The sequence below is a fragment of the Aristolochia californica genome, unplaced genomic scaffold (genome assembly GCF_029961685.1).
Source record: "Aristolochia californica isolate CCGP_79_NKW_82.1479 unplaced genomic scaffold, dmAriCali1.0.hap1 SCAF_4, whole genome shotgun sequence".
NCBI classification, from domain to species: domain Eukaryota; kingdom Viridiplantae; phylum Streptophyta; class Magnoliopsida; order Piperales; family Aristolochiaceae; genus Aristolochia; species Aristolochia californica.
Genome location: NW_027182103.1, coordinates 6,405,216 through 6,421,136, shown reverse-complemented (window position 1 = coordinate 6,421,136; position 15,921 = coordinate 6,405,216). Strand labels below are relative to the sequence as shown.

At 41.0% G+C, this 15,921-nt stretch overlaps 1 protein-coding gene and 1 non-coding gene across 2 annotated transcripts in view; one reads left to right on the top strand and one right to left on the bottom strand.

Moving 5' to 3' along the window:
• Positions 1–15,921, bottom strand: part of LOC137963569 (AP-4 complex subunit epsilon-like) — a 71,109-nt gene that overhangs the window by 16,408 nt on the left and 38,780 nt on the right. The window contains exon 10 of the mRNA XM_068810698.1: positions 5,974–6,117. Within this exon, the coding sequence (XP_068666799.1) occupies positions 5,974–6,117 (144 nt within the window). The remainder of the gene's footprint in view (positions 1–5,973; positions 6,118–15,921) is intronic.
• Positions 4,434–4,557, top strand: LOC137964390 (U6atac minor spliceosomal RNA). The gene has a single exon (XR_011115586.1). It is a non-coding gene; the product is annotated as a U6atac minor spliceosomal RNA (small nuclear RNA).

Below are 15,921 nucleotides of genomic sequence, written 5' to 3'. Positions count from 1 at the left end.
CGTGGCTACTCTACCACGATAAACCCCCATTTCTCCACACTTTCACCCACATTCTTGGCTCCTTCCTGAGGCTTACCTCCTACGACCCCCCCCCCCCCCCCCCCCCCCCCCCCCCCCCTCAAACCTTCCACATCAACTCACCCAACATCCTGCTCCTCTTGCCGTCCTTTCAGACCCTCCCTCTCTGACACAAACCTCCCTATATACGGCCCCCCCCTGGAGCCCCGCTAAGCCCTTCCCTCCTCTCCAATGAATCCACCTGGGATTTTGACCCACCTTTTTACTTGCCTTCCCCCTTTTATATTCACTCTCCCACTATCCTCTGCCCCACCCCCCTTCGTATTATCCTCCCCCACTCGAACACTATGGAAACCGCAACCCCCAAAACAATCACCCCTCCCCTGCACACCAATACTGGAAAACAAAATGCCAACACCCCTTACCGATATACCTATTCCAGAAAAAAAAAGGGAAAAATAAAGCCAAAAATAGCACCCCCGCATGTTCCAAAAAAAATTCTGAAAAAGAGAAAGTCCCCCCCCCCCCCCCCCCCCCCCCCCTCTAATGGAATTTCCCCCTAATTGGTACGATCTCCCCCTTGCATTCCCCTCTGGAATCCCCCCAATCTGGTCCGATCTCCCCCCAACTATAACCTCTGAATCTACCCCAACCATGACCTTCACTCCCAATCCGCAGGATGAGCTCCTCCTGTTTCTACTGGAACAAGAACAAGACATTCTGCGGGAGGAATTTTCAGAAATGACGGAGCTTGCCAACATTTTCTGTGCGGGCTACCTTGAAGCTAGCGCTGTGGCGCGGAATATCAACACCCACCGTTCTCCATGATCGTTCTATCATGGAATGTTAGAGGACTCGGCTCTCTGGCCAAGCGAGCCCTCATCAGAGCGGCGCTTTTTTATGTTAAACCAAAAATTGCTATTCTTCTTGAAACTAAGATGCAGTCTTTTGATTATTCAATTGTTTGTAATTTATGGTATGACACCAACCCAGCGTGGGCAAATGTGGATGCAATTGGCCATTCCGGTAGCATAATTATCATCTGGGATCCAACTGCTTTTGATGCTATTTCCGTCGTTCCGGGACAATACTCAATCGGTCTCCAGCTCCTAGATCACAACCTCGGTACTTCTTGGGTGCTAGCGGGCATCTATGGGCCAACTCGTTACCGTGACCGAGCATCTTTCTGGGAGGAAATCTTTCAACTTGTCCAATTATGGGACCTCCCTTGACTCCTTGGAGGAGACTTCAATACGACTTTACTTTGCTCTGACAAAAGTCCTCCTGCCTCCTGAACCTCATCAACCGTGAGAGCTTTTTCTGATTTTATCAATAGTCTTGCTCTATCCGAGGCTCCTCTCTCGGGAAAAAAATTCACCTGGACAAATTGTCAGAATCCCCCTATTTTGTCTAAATTGGACAGATTTTTTGTCAATATAGAATGGAACCTCCTCTTCCCCAACGCCTCTGGCCAAGTCCTAAACAAAATAGGATCTGACCATTGGCCTATCCAACTCAACACTCGGCCAGTTACGTGGGAAAGATCTCCCTTTCAGTTTGAGAACGCTTGGTTATTAACCGAGGCTTTCATCCCTTCTTTGAAAACGTGGTGGCTCGAATTGGAAACCACTTGTAATGGGGGGCCTCAGGATTCGGGACATTGCTACCACAAACAAGGCTCTGCTCTTAAAGTAGAAGTTCAACATGCAACCCAATCTGGCGCCGAATGGTTGCAATAAAATCAGGAACAAACAATGGCTGGTGGACGGACAGGGGAAGATTTTACAAGTTATCCCCTATTTGGAAGAAAATTGCCAAACTCTTACCTACCTTCAAATCTGCTGTCAAATGCTACATTGGGAGCGGCACAGATACTCTATTCTGGACGGATTGGTGGATAGGGTCCAGTTTTTTAAAGGAAAGTCATCAACGTTTATATCAACTGTCAAGATCTCGTAGCACAATGGTTTCTGACCATTGACAGTCTTCGGGCGGCTAGAATCTTCATCTCAGGCGAGCGTTGAATGACTCTAAAGCTGTTGAAGCCACTAGCCTGGTCAACTTGCTCTCTGATCTGACTTTAAAAAGCTCTACCGATACACTCATCTGGACGCCGAACAAACAAGGTATGTTCTCTACAGCTTCTGCATACCATCATATGATTTCGTATCCGCCTCCCCATGCAGAACATCCTGCTGCCTTTGCATGGTCGCTCCCGATTCTTCCTCGAGTTAAGTTCTTCATGTGGGCGGTATGTCGTAAGAAAATCTTAAATTCTGACGCTTTGCAAAGACGTGACACTAATATTCCTAATCTAGAATGCCCTTTTTGCAACACATCCCCTGAAATAGTAGATCACACGCTTCTACATTGCTAATATGCTCATATGATTTGGACCGAATTAATGGACAAAATCAGTTTATTATATTGCCCATCACAAGATTTACATAACACTATCTTAACTTTGGTTAGGTCGCATCTTCCAAAGTTGGGAAAAATTTTGATCTCTTGCTGTGTTGAGCACATTGTGTGGAATTAATGGAAAGAAAGAAACAATCGTAAATTCAATCAGAAAGCTCTCCCTCGATATATTCTTTGTGAGCAGATCATCGGTCAAGTTAGCTCTTGGGTTCTCCTCTGCAAAGAATTCTGTAACTTGTTCCATCGAAGGCCCCTGTAATGGTTGGATGGTCCAAACCTCCTTCTGGACATTTTAAACTAAATTTTGATGGAAGTGCTCTCGGGTGTCCGGGGCCAGATGGGTTTAGCGGAGTAATTCACGATGATCAAGTGAATCTTCTCTTCACATATGCGGGTCCAATTGGAGTATCTGACTCTACTTGCACGGAATTGCATGGGCTGTTCAATGGACTGAAACTTTTCAAGCAGAAAAAGGAGGGTGCTCTTTTGGTTGAAGGGGATTCTCAAGTCATTATTAACTGGTGCTCGCAGCCATCAAAACCTCCTTGGCGTCATTGGGAGCTTTTTGACGAAATTTGTAATTTAATTGCTGTTTCACAATGCACTTGGAAACATGTTCCAAGATCTGCTATTCACTTAGCCAATGCTCTAGCGAAAAAAGGCGTTACCCTCCAACATCTTGTTGTGGAGGAAATGTCATTTTAGCTTCAAGGTATGTAATTATTTCTTCAGTAATACATTCACACCTCTTCTAAAAAAAAAAGTTGCATTGGCAGGCTTTCGGCCCATAAAAGCTCTCCGAAATCTTTTGTGAGGCATTCCAGAGTATGCCGACATCGGATTTCCACCGGAAGACCTTTGACGATCACCCATTGCCCCAAGATGGGGGCTGTGAGTTCTGGGCTCCAATTGGTCATGTGAAGGATCATTGAATTAGTCTCTGTCATCAGTGAATGTAGTCTCCTACGGTCCTCCTCCGAATGACAGTTGATTAGCCAGCTCCTCTCATGAGCTTTGATGATGGCTGTGGATATGATATTTCGTTTTTGCAGCCATTCTTGGATTTGTTTGCTGGTGAAAAAATTTTCCGTATCTTCAATGAGCACTGCCAGAGACATTTTGCGCTTGCCCTCAGATTCGATGTGGGCTGGCAGGGATATAGAGAATTGGTTTTTTTGGGGTGAAGCTTGAGGGAGTGATATTGGTGGTGGTGTTGGACAATTGGTTTTGAAGACCTGAATCTTCTCCGGTGGAGGATCAGGTGGAGGTGACAGAATTGACTGGTGTGAAGCACTGGGTTGTGAGTGGATTTTTTGGGATGTGGCTAGCTGCCAGAGTATTTGATCAAAGCGTTTCCATACCATTCCAGAAGTGGAGAGCTGTGGAAGAAAAATCATACCCATTATCATTTGGCCACGTCTTTGGTGGATGACGCATTCAAGAAGTCCTCCATGATACTAGATGTGTACTTGGAATTTCAGATCCCCGGTGAGGAGTGATCTGCTGTGATTTTTTCCATTCCGGAATTCGTATCTGGCCGGAATTCGTATCTGCTGTGATTTTTTCCATTCCTCCATGATTTTTTCCCCCCCTCATGTGCATGAATCTGGATGGCCTCCCCACTCTTCTCCTTTCTCTTTAGAAAAGTCAGCTTTGCTTTTCCATTCCGGAATTCGTATCTGGCCGGATCCTCCACTAGGATCCTTCGGCGTGAGGATATCGAGATTACAGTTTGCCATCTCTCGCCTGAACTATCTTCAGAGTCAATACTTTCTTTTTCCCTCTTGTCTTCTTCTTCCGGTTGTTTACCTTTTCGTTGCTGCTGCTGCCGGTGCTGCTTCCCCAGACTGGTTTGATCTTCGCCCCATCCTGGGCACTGTCCTACTAGATGTGCTAGATCAGAGGGAATGGTCGTTGGGTAGGAGTTACTACGTTCCCCAGATGGTTGGTGGGAGCAAGTTACTCCTTGACCGACCCCTCGTCCAGCCATTCCTTTCTCACTAGAAGATGAAAAGACGGTTGGCATCTCCCCAGACAGGGACAGGAACAGCCTTCGGGCTTACCTGTTACCACACTCGGTTAAGGCTACCCACCTCACGGTGGATCTTACCTAGTTGTGCCTTAGTTCATAACCTGATTTCTTAAATTAGGATCCAGGCTATTAAGTATCCAAGTCATAACTTGACTATCTTCAGCTTCCAAGTCTTCATTCAATAGGACAGGATGGTCATCCCTTAATGAATTTTGTCTTTTTCTTACCCTTCAATAAACCAGCTCAAGTAATTTTGGCCATTCAGTCTCTCAGAAGTTATCATAACAATACCCCTTCCTTCTGAGCTTATAGACCCCCTTAAGGAGTAGAAACATTGCCTGAATCAGCCATTATAGTTCCTAAACAGTCTCAAAACATGACACAAAGTCAATATGTGCAGGTGTTGTGGGCCCCACCTTGCAGGAAAAAAATTAGGGTTTTACAAACTGGAAGTACCAATCTACCCTAACATGCAATTCTTTTCTATAGTAGGCTTTCCTTGGAAAAATCTATGATGGGCTGATGTCACATGATCCAGTGATGATGTAGGCACTCCAGCCCAATAATAAGGCACTCAACAAGAAAAAATTTAGGAAATCCAAAAAAGTGACTTCTATTACTCAATGATCAATCATAGAGCAGTAAGTAGTTCAGAACTACTCAATAGACATTAGGAGCCATCAACCCTAGGGTTATGGCAGGATAATAAGGTGAAAGTTTAGATTTTTACTGACCAGTAAAGGTGGATTCTGGGAAATCCCTTTCCTGAAGTCGCAGGCTTTGAGTGAGAGATATGGAGAGGATTGGAAGACTTCAAACTAGATCTATATCATGTAGAATGAACTTTAAGGTTTTGGAGAAGAAGAGAGAGAGAGAAAAGAGAAAGAAATTAGAGTTATGGAATGACTTTGTGTGGGGGCAGTGCTTTTATAGAGTTCTGAAAAAACAATTATAAAAATGCCCCTAGTCACTCAAAAACACTTAAACCTTATATCTCCTTACATACTTATTCAAATTACATGAAAATTGAACTAGAGATAAAACTAAACACGTAGAATAGGATAGTGTAGTTGCTGGACTTTGTAGGAAATATAAAATAACGAAATTGCCCTTCAATAGATTTTCTAACAGTATACATGGTGACTAGAATCCATTTATTCTTGTAAGGATTTACCTTTTGTTCAAAACACTGCAACATTGACAGTATCACTGAAACAGAACATTACAGAACATTTTCCACGTTAAAAGCAACCAATATAAGATAGTTCACCCTCAGTATCATGTGGAAGAGAGAAAAAGGAAACTTCAAATTAATGACCAGATGAAAAGCAAGCCATATACATAGATAATTTGGTTCAGGTCTAAAATGCTACAATATCTAAAACAAAACAACAGATTACAACAAGTACTCGTACAGAGATTTTCGTTTACGTCATCTTCTGGATTACTCAAGAAAAGATCGGTTGATATTAAAAAATTTAAAGAAGCAATAGAAGGCTGACCTCAATATCTTCAGAACTTGCATCACAGGGCATAATACTCTCCACAGCATGAGGATCCAAGCCTAAAAGTGCTTGAAGTTCATATGCACGTTGTTGCAAGTCAGTTGAATGAGACGCCAATAGTTCATCAATCAAGGATTGGCACTGAGAGAAGTAAATATTAGCCATTTGCTTGGAAAAAATAGCATTGTAAGAAAAAGGTAGCCACAGCAAATCCCTTGCTAGAACTATAGAAATCTCTGTTTTCTTAATTGCTGATACACTTCTGACTCTTTTTTAAAAAGTTAGTTATGAGCTTAATCATTTGAAAAAAGAAAAAAGTGACATTAAAGATGTACCTTGGAGAAGAAAGAAGAATTGATGACCTAGAATCTAAGTCTCAAGTAGAAAGTCTTAAGAACTCTAGTTTTGTAAAGAGGATAGCCATCAAGATTCCAAACCTTAGGTATGAGTATGCTTTGGAGCACAAGACATACAAATTTTTTTCCAAAATATATTTTCAAAGTTTATTCAAATGTTTTAGAACCCTTCATTCATTTGGTTTTGGACTTAGTCATGCTTAGAACTTTTAGCTTTATATACTGCAAAACAGCATGATTGATCATACAGAAAGCAACAAACCTTGAGCATAAAGCTTGACCGATCCACCTCTGTAAGCATGATCGGTCATATAATATTGTTGACTGTTGGGTTTAGAAAGCATGATCAATCAACCCTCTTGGGCAGTGATCACTCATACAGCTAACAGAGATCACATTGAGCATTCAGAAAAAGACAATTGATTACAGCAAAAAATAAAGAAATAACAAAAAAACCTCCACAGAAAATGTATCTAAATGAACATGCACACTCAAATAAGTAAATATTATAAACTAAATGAGACATAAAGTTAAAGGCATGAAAAGCAAACTTCTATTTTGCATTATGTAGCTTAGTGCTTCTCATAAAACATCATCTTACAGAATATCATCCACACTCAGAAGCCATCAGTTCCACAGTTAATATCAACACTCATGCTGAATTGATATGAAAAACTATTAAAAACTACACAAATTGTGGATGTATGACATATGCTGCTTTAAAATGCATCATCTTCTAGCAAGTACTTCATACTAAATATATTTCTACTGGCATACACGGAGCAACATCATATATACTTCAGAAAATATGCTACAAGCATGTAGTCAAACCACGCAAGGCAATTCAAAAGCTTGCGCAATTCCAGTTTTATCACTACTATACAATTATGCTGATGTTAGATGCAGAACGGTTGTCAAGAGGAATTGAACCTTTACTTTTTAAAAGAAACAGTCTCTCTCTCCTTTTTTTTCCAAGTAAAAGCACTACTTGCATTTTTTTCTGTGGCCGATGATTTGGCCAAACAAGGAGCTTCCTTGCAATCTCTTGTTGTTAGGGGTTAGCTCCCCCCTTTTTGTTTCTTTTGGTTGTCTCTCTTAATAAAATCACCATTCATAAAAAAAGAAAAAAAAGAAAAGAAAAATGCAAAGGGGCAGCCAGAAAGCAAAACAACTAAAGGAAAAAGCTATTCACAACAAGACAATGACAATGAACCACCACTTCTCTTGCAAAGAAATCCACAAATGAGTTTGACGATCTAGAAATAGGGGCCAGCAACTAGGTAGTAAGATTGAGATGTCCTGGATTTCCAGAAAATCATAATTAAACCTCCAGTGGGAAGAAGAAACTCCCCTTGCCAAAGAGATCTCCTACATAAAATCCTCCTAGACAGTAAGAGGGTCCAATCCCAAATTAGTAATTTCTTGCTAAATTCCTTTTCTTCCTTTTTCTATATGACTGGTTATATGAACGAAAAGTTGTTACTAAGACACAAACATAGACGCATGTTAACAGCCACAAAGATGTAGCAATCAAGCCAAGGACAAGGTGCACTTTTTTTTTTTTTTAAATGATGCTGAATTTTATTAAATCAAAAGCTTAAAAGAGAAAGATTACGGGGAGGAGGGGGATCCTTCCCGAACAATGAGAGATTGCTAAGAGGTTCCGAATTTTGCCAATTTATTAGCAAAGGAATTGGCTGATCTAGGAATAAGATTCCAAGTACAATGTCAACAATGCAATCAATGATAGGCCATTGGCGCCAAGGGGGAAGCTTTCTTTGGAGCACCAGTTGATGACTACCTTGGAGTCTCCTTCAATAAGTAGTTTACCATGAAGATGGTCCTTGAAATTTTGAAAGCTATAAAGAAGATGTCGCAGCCCTGAATGTTGAGAGTAGCTTGTAAACTGATTTCCAAATCGGGGATAAGAGACGAGTGATGCCACCTTCTCTCCACCAATACCCGGAAAACTGAAGATAGAACCTGACAGTTGGAGTCGGCAATGCCCACCATCCCAGCATAAGAGAGAATAGAATCTCCACAACTGTCTCTAAAGACACCACCCGCACCCGCCGGCCCAGGACAGCCCAAAGCATTGCCATCAAAGTTGAGCTTGATGCAGTCGCTTGGGGGAGGATCTCAAGTAGCCATGATTGGCATCCTATGAGGACTATCCAGGGTATTGGATTTTGAATTGAACCTCCAGTTGTTGGGCTCAAGCCATAGACACCATGGGACGTGCGCAAGGCATGCCAAGAGGACTAACTTGCCCAATCAAGGCAGGCAAGTCCCCATTACCATCTAACGAGTGCCGTAGAGGTCCTGGTGAAGCCCCATTTGGAGGCCAATCTTCTAAAAAATCATCATCCAAACTTGCCAACATAACACACAGTGTAGAAGAATATGCTGAACTGGTCGTCACACACACCATAGAGAGGACAAGGGTGGTCAAGAGTGGTGAAGCCTCTTTTGTGGAGGTTATCAGAAGTAAGTATCTGCTCTCGGATGGCAGTTCACATAAAAAACTAGATCTAGCTAGGCGTGGAAAACTTCCATGCCAGATTTGCCTTATGCTTAGGCAGGCTGGAATCATGTTCTCTGATGTAAGAATAGGCGGAGGCAACTGTAAAAAGACCATTGATGTTGGGCTTCCATGTCAATTTATCAATCACATGCTCCCGGATAGTAATGTTGCTGAGCCTGGAGAGGAGAGAGCAAAAATTTGTGGCTTTCTCATCATTTAGCCCCTGACAGAATGGAAGACTCCATGAATGGTCACTCCACGAGTCGGCCACTGAACAAAAAAGGTCTCTAGCCACCCTAGAGAGCCCCGGGGAGGGAGTGAGGGCCGCACCACTCGTCCAACTAGAAGAGGAGGGTCCTCCCATTTCCGGTGTAAAAAGATGTCGCAGCCCTGAAGGTTGGGAGTAGCTTGTAAACTGATTTCCAAATCGAGGATAAGAGACGAGTGACGCCACCTTCTCTCCACCAATACCTGGAAAACTAAAGATAGAACCTTACTGTAGAAGTTAGGATCCCATGAGAAGGACTTTAGGTTAACGTGGAAGAAGGAGAGAAGAGAGAGGATAAAGGAAGCAGAAGGACGTGAGAGAGGAGAGTTTGGATTAAGGGAAGGAGAGATTGCGTCAAGGGAGGAGAGGGTGGCTGGACAATTTCTGTTAGAGAGGAGAAGGCTTGAAATTCCTTACCTCTTAGTCAAAGATCTTATTTATAGTGTTACAATGCCCTTAGGCTACAACTCAATAGATTAAAAGACAAAATCAGACAACGTATTTACATCTTTATGCCATCCTTATGGAACTTATCATAAATTACCACTTTGCCTTGAGCTTGTCGGCTTGAGCCCATCTTTCAACACTCCCCCTCAAGCTGGAGGAGAAAATACATCATAAATACCCAGCTTGCCACATATATAAGATAGAATTTTGGATGTAACCGGTTTGGTGAGGATATCAGCTTCTTGCTCTTGAGATGAAACATATTTAAGAGAGATTATTCCTGCTTGAAAATTTTCCCGTATAAAATGACAATCTACCTCAATATGTTTAGTTCTTTCATGGAAGACAGGATTTGACGTAATGTGAATAACTGCTTGATTATTACAATGTAGGCCCATGGAGCCTCCTTTATAAAATCCCAATTCGGTAAGAATAGTCTTTATCCATAAAAGTTCACTTATAGTGTGGGCCATAGCTCGGTATTATGCTTCAGCAATAGATCTTGCAACCATGTTTTACTTTTTGCTTTTCCATGTGAACAAGTTCCCCCCAACAAGGGTACAATACCCAAACATAGATTTTCTATCATCAGGTAATCCAGCCCAATCTGCATCTAAGAAGCCTTCTATATTGAAGTGCCCAAGTTTTTTATATAGCAATCCTCTTCTTGGAGCACCTTCTAGTTATCGTAGTACTTTCTCCAAAGCTTTTTTTTTTCAAATGAATTCTCTCCAAAGCTTGTCAGTGAGTAATTTGTGGTTTGTGTATGAATTGACTTACCACGCTCACAGCATATGATATATCTGGCTTGGTTACCACGAGATAGATCAATTTTCCCACGAGTCTTTAAGATTTGCCAGTGACAACATCTTCTCCAGTCGTAGCACATAATTTTTCATTCGCATCCATATGTCTATCAACTAGTCTACAACCCTTCATTCCTGTTTCTTCAAAAAGATCCAAGGTGTATTTTCTTTGAGACAATACTATCCCATGTTTTGACTAAAGGACTTCTATACCCATAAAATATTTTAGCTTACCCAGATCTTTAGTCTTGAACTCATGACATATCATATTCTTCACTTCTTGTATACTATGAGCATAATTCCCGATCAAGATAATATCATCAACAAACACGGTCAATAACATCTTCCCTTTTATGGTATCTTTAACATATACTGAGTGATCAACCGAGCACCGATGAAAGCCAAATCGTAGAAGCGTTTGACTGAATTTATCAAACCAGGCCCGAGGGGACTATTTAAGCCCATATTCCCCCTCAACCACATATCCTGGTGGTTGGACCATATAAATTTTTTCGCGTATATCACCATTTAAAAATGTATTTTTTACATCAAGTTGATATACAAGCCATGATGAGTTAGCAACAATAGATAGGATGATACATGCCGAGTTTAGTTTTGCAACTGGAGAGAAAATTTCTTCATTATCTATCCCATAGCATTGAGTCGTGCTTTAAGACGAGCAACCGACCCATCTGGGTTGTGTTTCACTGTAAATACCCATTTACAACAAACCGGTCTTTTCCCTTTTGGGAGTGATGCCAATGTCTAGGTTTGATTTTCATATAATGCATGCATTTCTTCATCCATAGCCGCCTTCCATCGTGGATGCTTCAGGGCCTCCTGATAGGATTGTGGAATGGAAACAGACGAAAGTAAAGCAAGAAACTGAACAACTCAGAAGATAACTGATGAGAAGACATAAAATTGGCAATTGGATGAGACGTAGTACAAGAACGACATTCCTTTTGTAATGCAATAGGTCAAGTATTAAATTCAGGCCCAAACATAGGAAGAGGAGAAAGACTTACCTTGGGTGGATCCGACAACTCCACAAGTGAGGGGACGACCGGTGCTTCAGGCGGTTGAGTAATATCTCCAATAAACGACACGAGTGGGCATGGAGTGGTAAGAGGAAATGTAAATCCTGGAGGAGCCTCATGTGAGGAGCAGAAGGAAGTGTCTTCAAAGAAAGTCACATCTCGAGATACCATCAACCTCCGAAGGGTAGGATTATAACAAATACATCATTTCTGAGTTCGAGAATACCCCAAAAAAATACACCTCAGAGACTGAGGATCAAGTTTACTCTTTTGTGGTGAAGTATCATGAAATAAACATGTGCAACCAAACACTTTAAGAGGAAGAGAAAAAAGATCTTCCCCGTGAAACAAAATAGAATACAGAGTTTGATTGCTAAGCCCTGATGAAGGTAACCTATTAAAGAGAAAACATGCTGTAAAAATAGCACGAGGCAAAAAAAGTAGGGTACCTTCATGGAGTAGAGGAGGCCCCGAGCAACTTCAAGGAGGTGACGATTCTTTCTTTCAGCAACACCATTTTATTGAGGGGTATACGCACATAATGTTTGATGAACAAGCCCATTACCCTCACAAAATGATTTAAACTCATTAAACAAATATTCCTTAACATTATCGGATCTAAGGATTTGAATTTTCTTCCCAAATTGCGTCATTACCATTGCATGAAAATTTTTAAAAATAGAAAGAATTTCTGATTGTTCTTTCAATAAAAACAACCAAGTCACTCGGGTAAAATCGTCAACAAAAGTAACAAAATATTGAACTTGAGAAATGTTAGAGACCTTTAAAGGTCCCCATACATTAGAGTGAATTACTGCAAACGTAGCAACACTGGTAGTTGTAAGACGAGGAGAATATGTACTCCTAATATGCTTACTTAATTGACATGCCTCACAATTGAAAGTAGACAAAGATTTAAGAGATGGAACTAAAGAATGAAGTGACGAAATAGATGGATGACCAAGCCGGTTGTGCCAAAGTTGAGCCTCGGATGTAGTGGATGAAATAGCAGCTACTGGTGGAAGAGTAAAATAGTATAATCCCCCTTTTTCATGACCGCCACCAATCACCTGTTTCGTAGTTAGATCCTGAAATGTATACGAAAATGGTGAGAAGGTGACAAAGCAATTTGATTGTTTGGTTAATTGACTAACAGAGAGTAAATTTAATGGAAATTGAGGAACAAACAACACATCTTGAAGAGGAATAGAAGCAGTAAGAGAGGAGGAACCCTTGCCAAGCACCTTGGTTTGGGAACCATTAGCAATAAAGACAAATTTATGAGGAAGACATGGAGACAATGAATGAAGCATGCGTTTGTTACCTGACAAGTATACAGAAGCCCCGGAATCAATGATCCAAGAGGAAGGGGTTGAAGAGGAAGAAAGCATACCTGAGGCAATGGTAGTGGCAGTAGTAGGTCCTGGTGGAGTAGAGGATTCCAATAAGGATTTCGTCTTTTGAATTGCAACATAGTCTTCCGTAGTAATAGTCACATTCCCGGAAGGAGAATCAGCCCTTTCCTCCTTTTTTCTCAACATTAACTGAGGCTGGATTTGTTGTGGCCCAATTAGACTTGCCATCGAGTTTCTAGCATGAATCCACAAGAAGGTTCCGACCACCACAGTAAGTGCACAATCAAGGCTCAGTGCGGGAATGAATCGGACCTGTTCGACCACCCCTATTGCGGCCTCCTCTTGTATTTCTGCCGCATCCTCAGGATTGGGATGATGTACCCTGATTAACAGAGAACATAGCTGATGGAACATCAATCGGAGAAGGATCAGGAATCCGTAACAATGTAGCATTGATGTCATCAAATGAGGGAAGAGCAGAGGAACTAAGAAGCTAAGTCTTAGCCACCTCTAGATAAGGCTTAATATTGGTAAGGCAAATAGCTGCTGCCAGGGCCTCTCGTTGTTTTTCTTGAACAGCAATATCTGTAGAGTATGGTTGAGCAATTTTCTATTCTTGGAGAAGGCCACGAAACTGGGCCAAAAACTCATGAATATTATCTCCTTGTTTGGTAGCCAACATACATTGGAAAACATCATATACTCTTTGCAAGGAGGTTGTACTCGAATAGAGCTTAGCATATGTGTCCCAAATATCCTTGGATGTTTCCAAGTAGACCACATTGTTAGCTACATACTCTTCCATGCTGTTAATAAGCCAACTGATAACCATGTTATCGTTTTTAACCCACTTGTGGTAAGTTTCATCTTCTTCATCAATCGGAGGAGGGATTTTGATAACATGGCTGAGAAGGTTACGAGTAATGAGAACCCTCCGTACCGATTGTGACCAGCTGAGGTAATTGGAAAGACTTCTTAGTAGAATTGTAGTAATTCGGAGTATGTCACTCTTATTACTCATATGTCCACTCTCCATGTTGATGCAAATCAACTGTTGAGGTCAATTTTCAAATAAAAATTACACAACGTAATTTGAAGCACCCGTAGACCAAATTAGCCACCAACGAAAATTAATTTTAACGAGAATGAGCACCAAATCATGGAAAAAATTTGTGCTTTTGTCAAGTGATAACAAGAACCAGCCACTACTCAACTTCTCTTATATTTATCTAGCAAATAGAGAGAAGATGCAACTCTCATCCTCAATCCAAACTCAACCACAAAACCGAGAGCAAATTTAGACAAGGCAATTCTTGGCAAACCGAGAGCAATTTCTTGGCAAAATAATTTCCAACTCATGGGAATACAACAAAAAAATTCAATTGTTGAAGTTCAAAAGTAGAAAGAAACAATAGGAATAAGTAAATGCTGGAATTCTAACCAAATGATAGTCATCCAACAACATAACCCAATCCCATGAGTAATGTTAGATTATAGAATTGACAGCAACATATGCTGGAATCCCATATCAACGATGTTTGATCCAAGTTATATAAAGGTAAAAGAGTCCAAATCATTAAAAACAACTTTTTATCAATAATGTAATTTTGCTACAAGATGATCAAGACTATAACATCATTTTAGTCATAAAAGATAGATCTTCACAATGTTTATGAAGATTATCCTGACTTGATGTGACTCAAGAATTCAAGAATAGAAAAAAATAGAAACCATAAAGAAGGAATATGAAAAAAAAAAAAAACAAGCTTTACCTATCTCTTCATGGCAACACTCCTTCTATAACCAACTTCTTGAATGGATGACATAACTACTTGAATAGGGATCCTAAACTCTAAGCTCTGATACCATGTAGAAGTTAGGATCCCATGAGAAGGACTCTAGGTTAACGTGGAAGAAGTAGGATAGAAGAGAGAGGAAGGAGAAGGACTTGAGAGAACAGAGTTAATTTTTTTTTCTCTTAGATGTTTGTTGTTGGATGACTGTCATTTAATTAGAATTCCAGCATTTACTTATTCCTATTGTTTCTTTCTACTTTTGAACTTCAGCAATTGAATTTTTTTGTTGAAGTATTCCCATGAGTTGGAAATTATTTTGCCAAGAATTACTATAACTCCACTAAGAGATCTTTCCAACTACCTCAGCTCACAATCAGTACGAAGGGTTCTCATTACTCGTGACCTTCTCAGTCATGTTATCAAAATCCCTCCTCAGATTGATGAAGAAGATGAAGCCTATCACAAGTGGGTTAAAAACGATAACATGGTTATCAGTTGGCTTATTAACAGCATGTAGCTAACAAGGATATTTGGGACATGTGTTAAGCTCTACTCAAGTACCGCCTCCTTGCAAAGAGTATATGATATTTTCCAAAGTATGCTGGCTACCAAACAAGGAGATAATATTCATGAGTTTTTGCCCCAGTTTCGTGGCCTTCTCCTAGAATGGAAAATTGCATAACCATACTCTACTGACATTGTTGTTCAAGAAAAACAACGAGAGGCCCAAGCAGCAGCTGTTTGCCTTACCAATATTAAGCTTTATTTAGAGGTGGCTAAGACTCAGCTTCTTAGTTCCTCTGCTCTTCCCTCGTTTGATGACATCAGTGCTACATTGTTACGGACTCCTGATCTATCTCTTCTTTCTCCGATTGATGCTCCATCAGCTATGTTCTCTGGTAATCAGGGTACATCATCCCAATCCCGAGGAAGCCGCAATAGGGGTGGTCGAACGGGTCCGACTCATTCCTGCACTAAGCCTCGATTGTGCACTTACTGTGGTGGTCGGAACTACCTTGTGGATTCATGCTGGAAACTCTATGGCAAGCCTGATTGGGCCAGAGCAAATCCAACCTCAGTTAATGTTGAGAAGAAAGGAGGAAAGGGCTGATTCTCCTTCAGGGAATGTGACTATTACTACAAAAGACTATGTTGCAATTCAGAAGTTGAAACCCTTATTGGAGTCGTCTACTCCACCAGGACCTACTGCTGCCACTACCATTGCCTCAGGTATGCTTTCTTCCTCTTCAACCCCTTCCTCTTGGATAATTGACTCTGGGGCTTCCGAACACTTGTCATGTAACAAACACATGCTTCATTCAATGTCTCCATGTCTTCCACATAAATTTACCC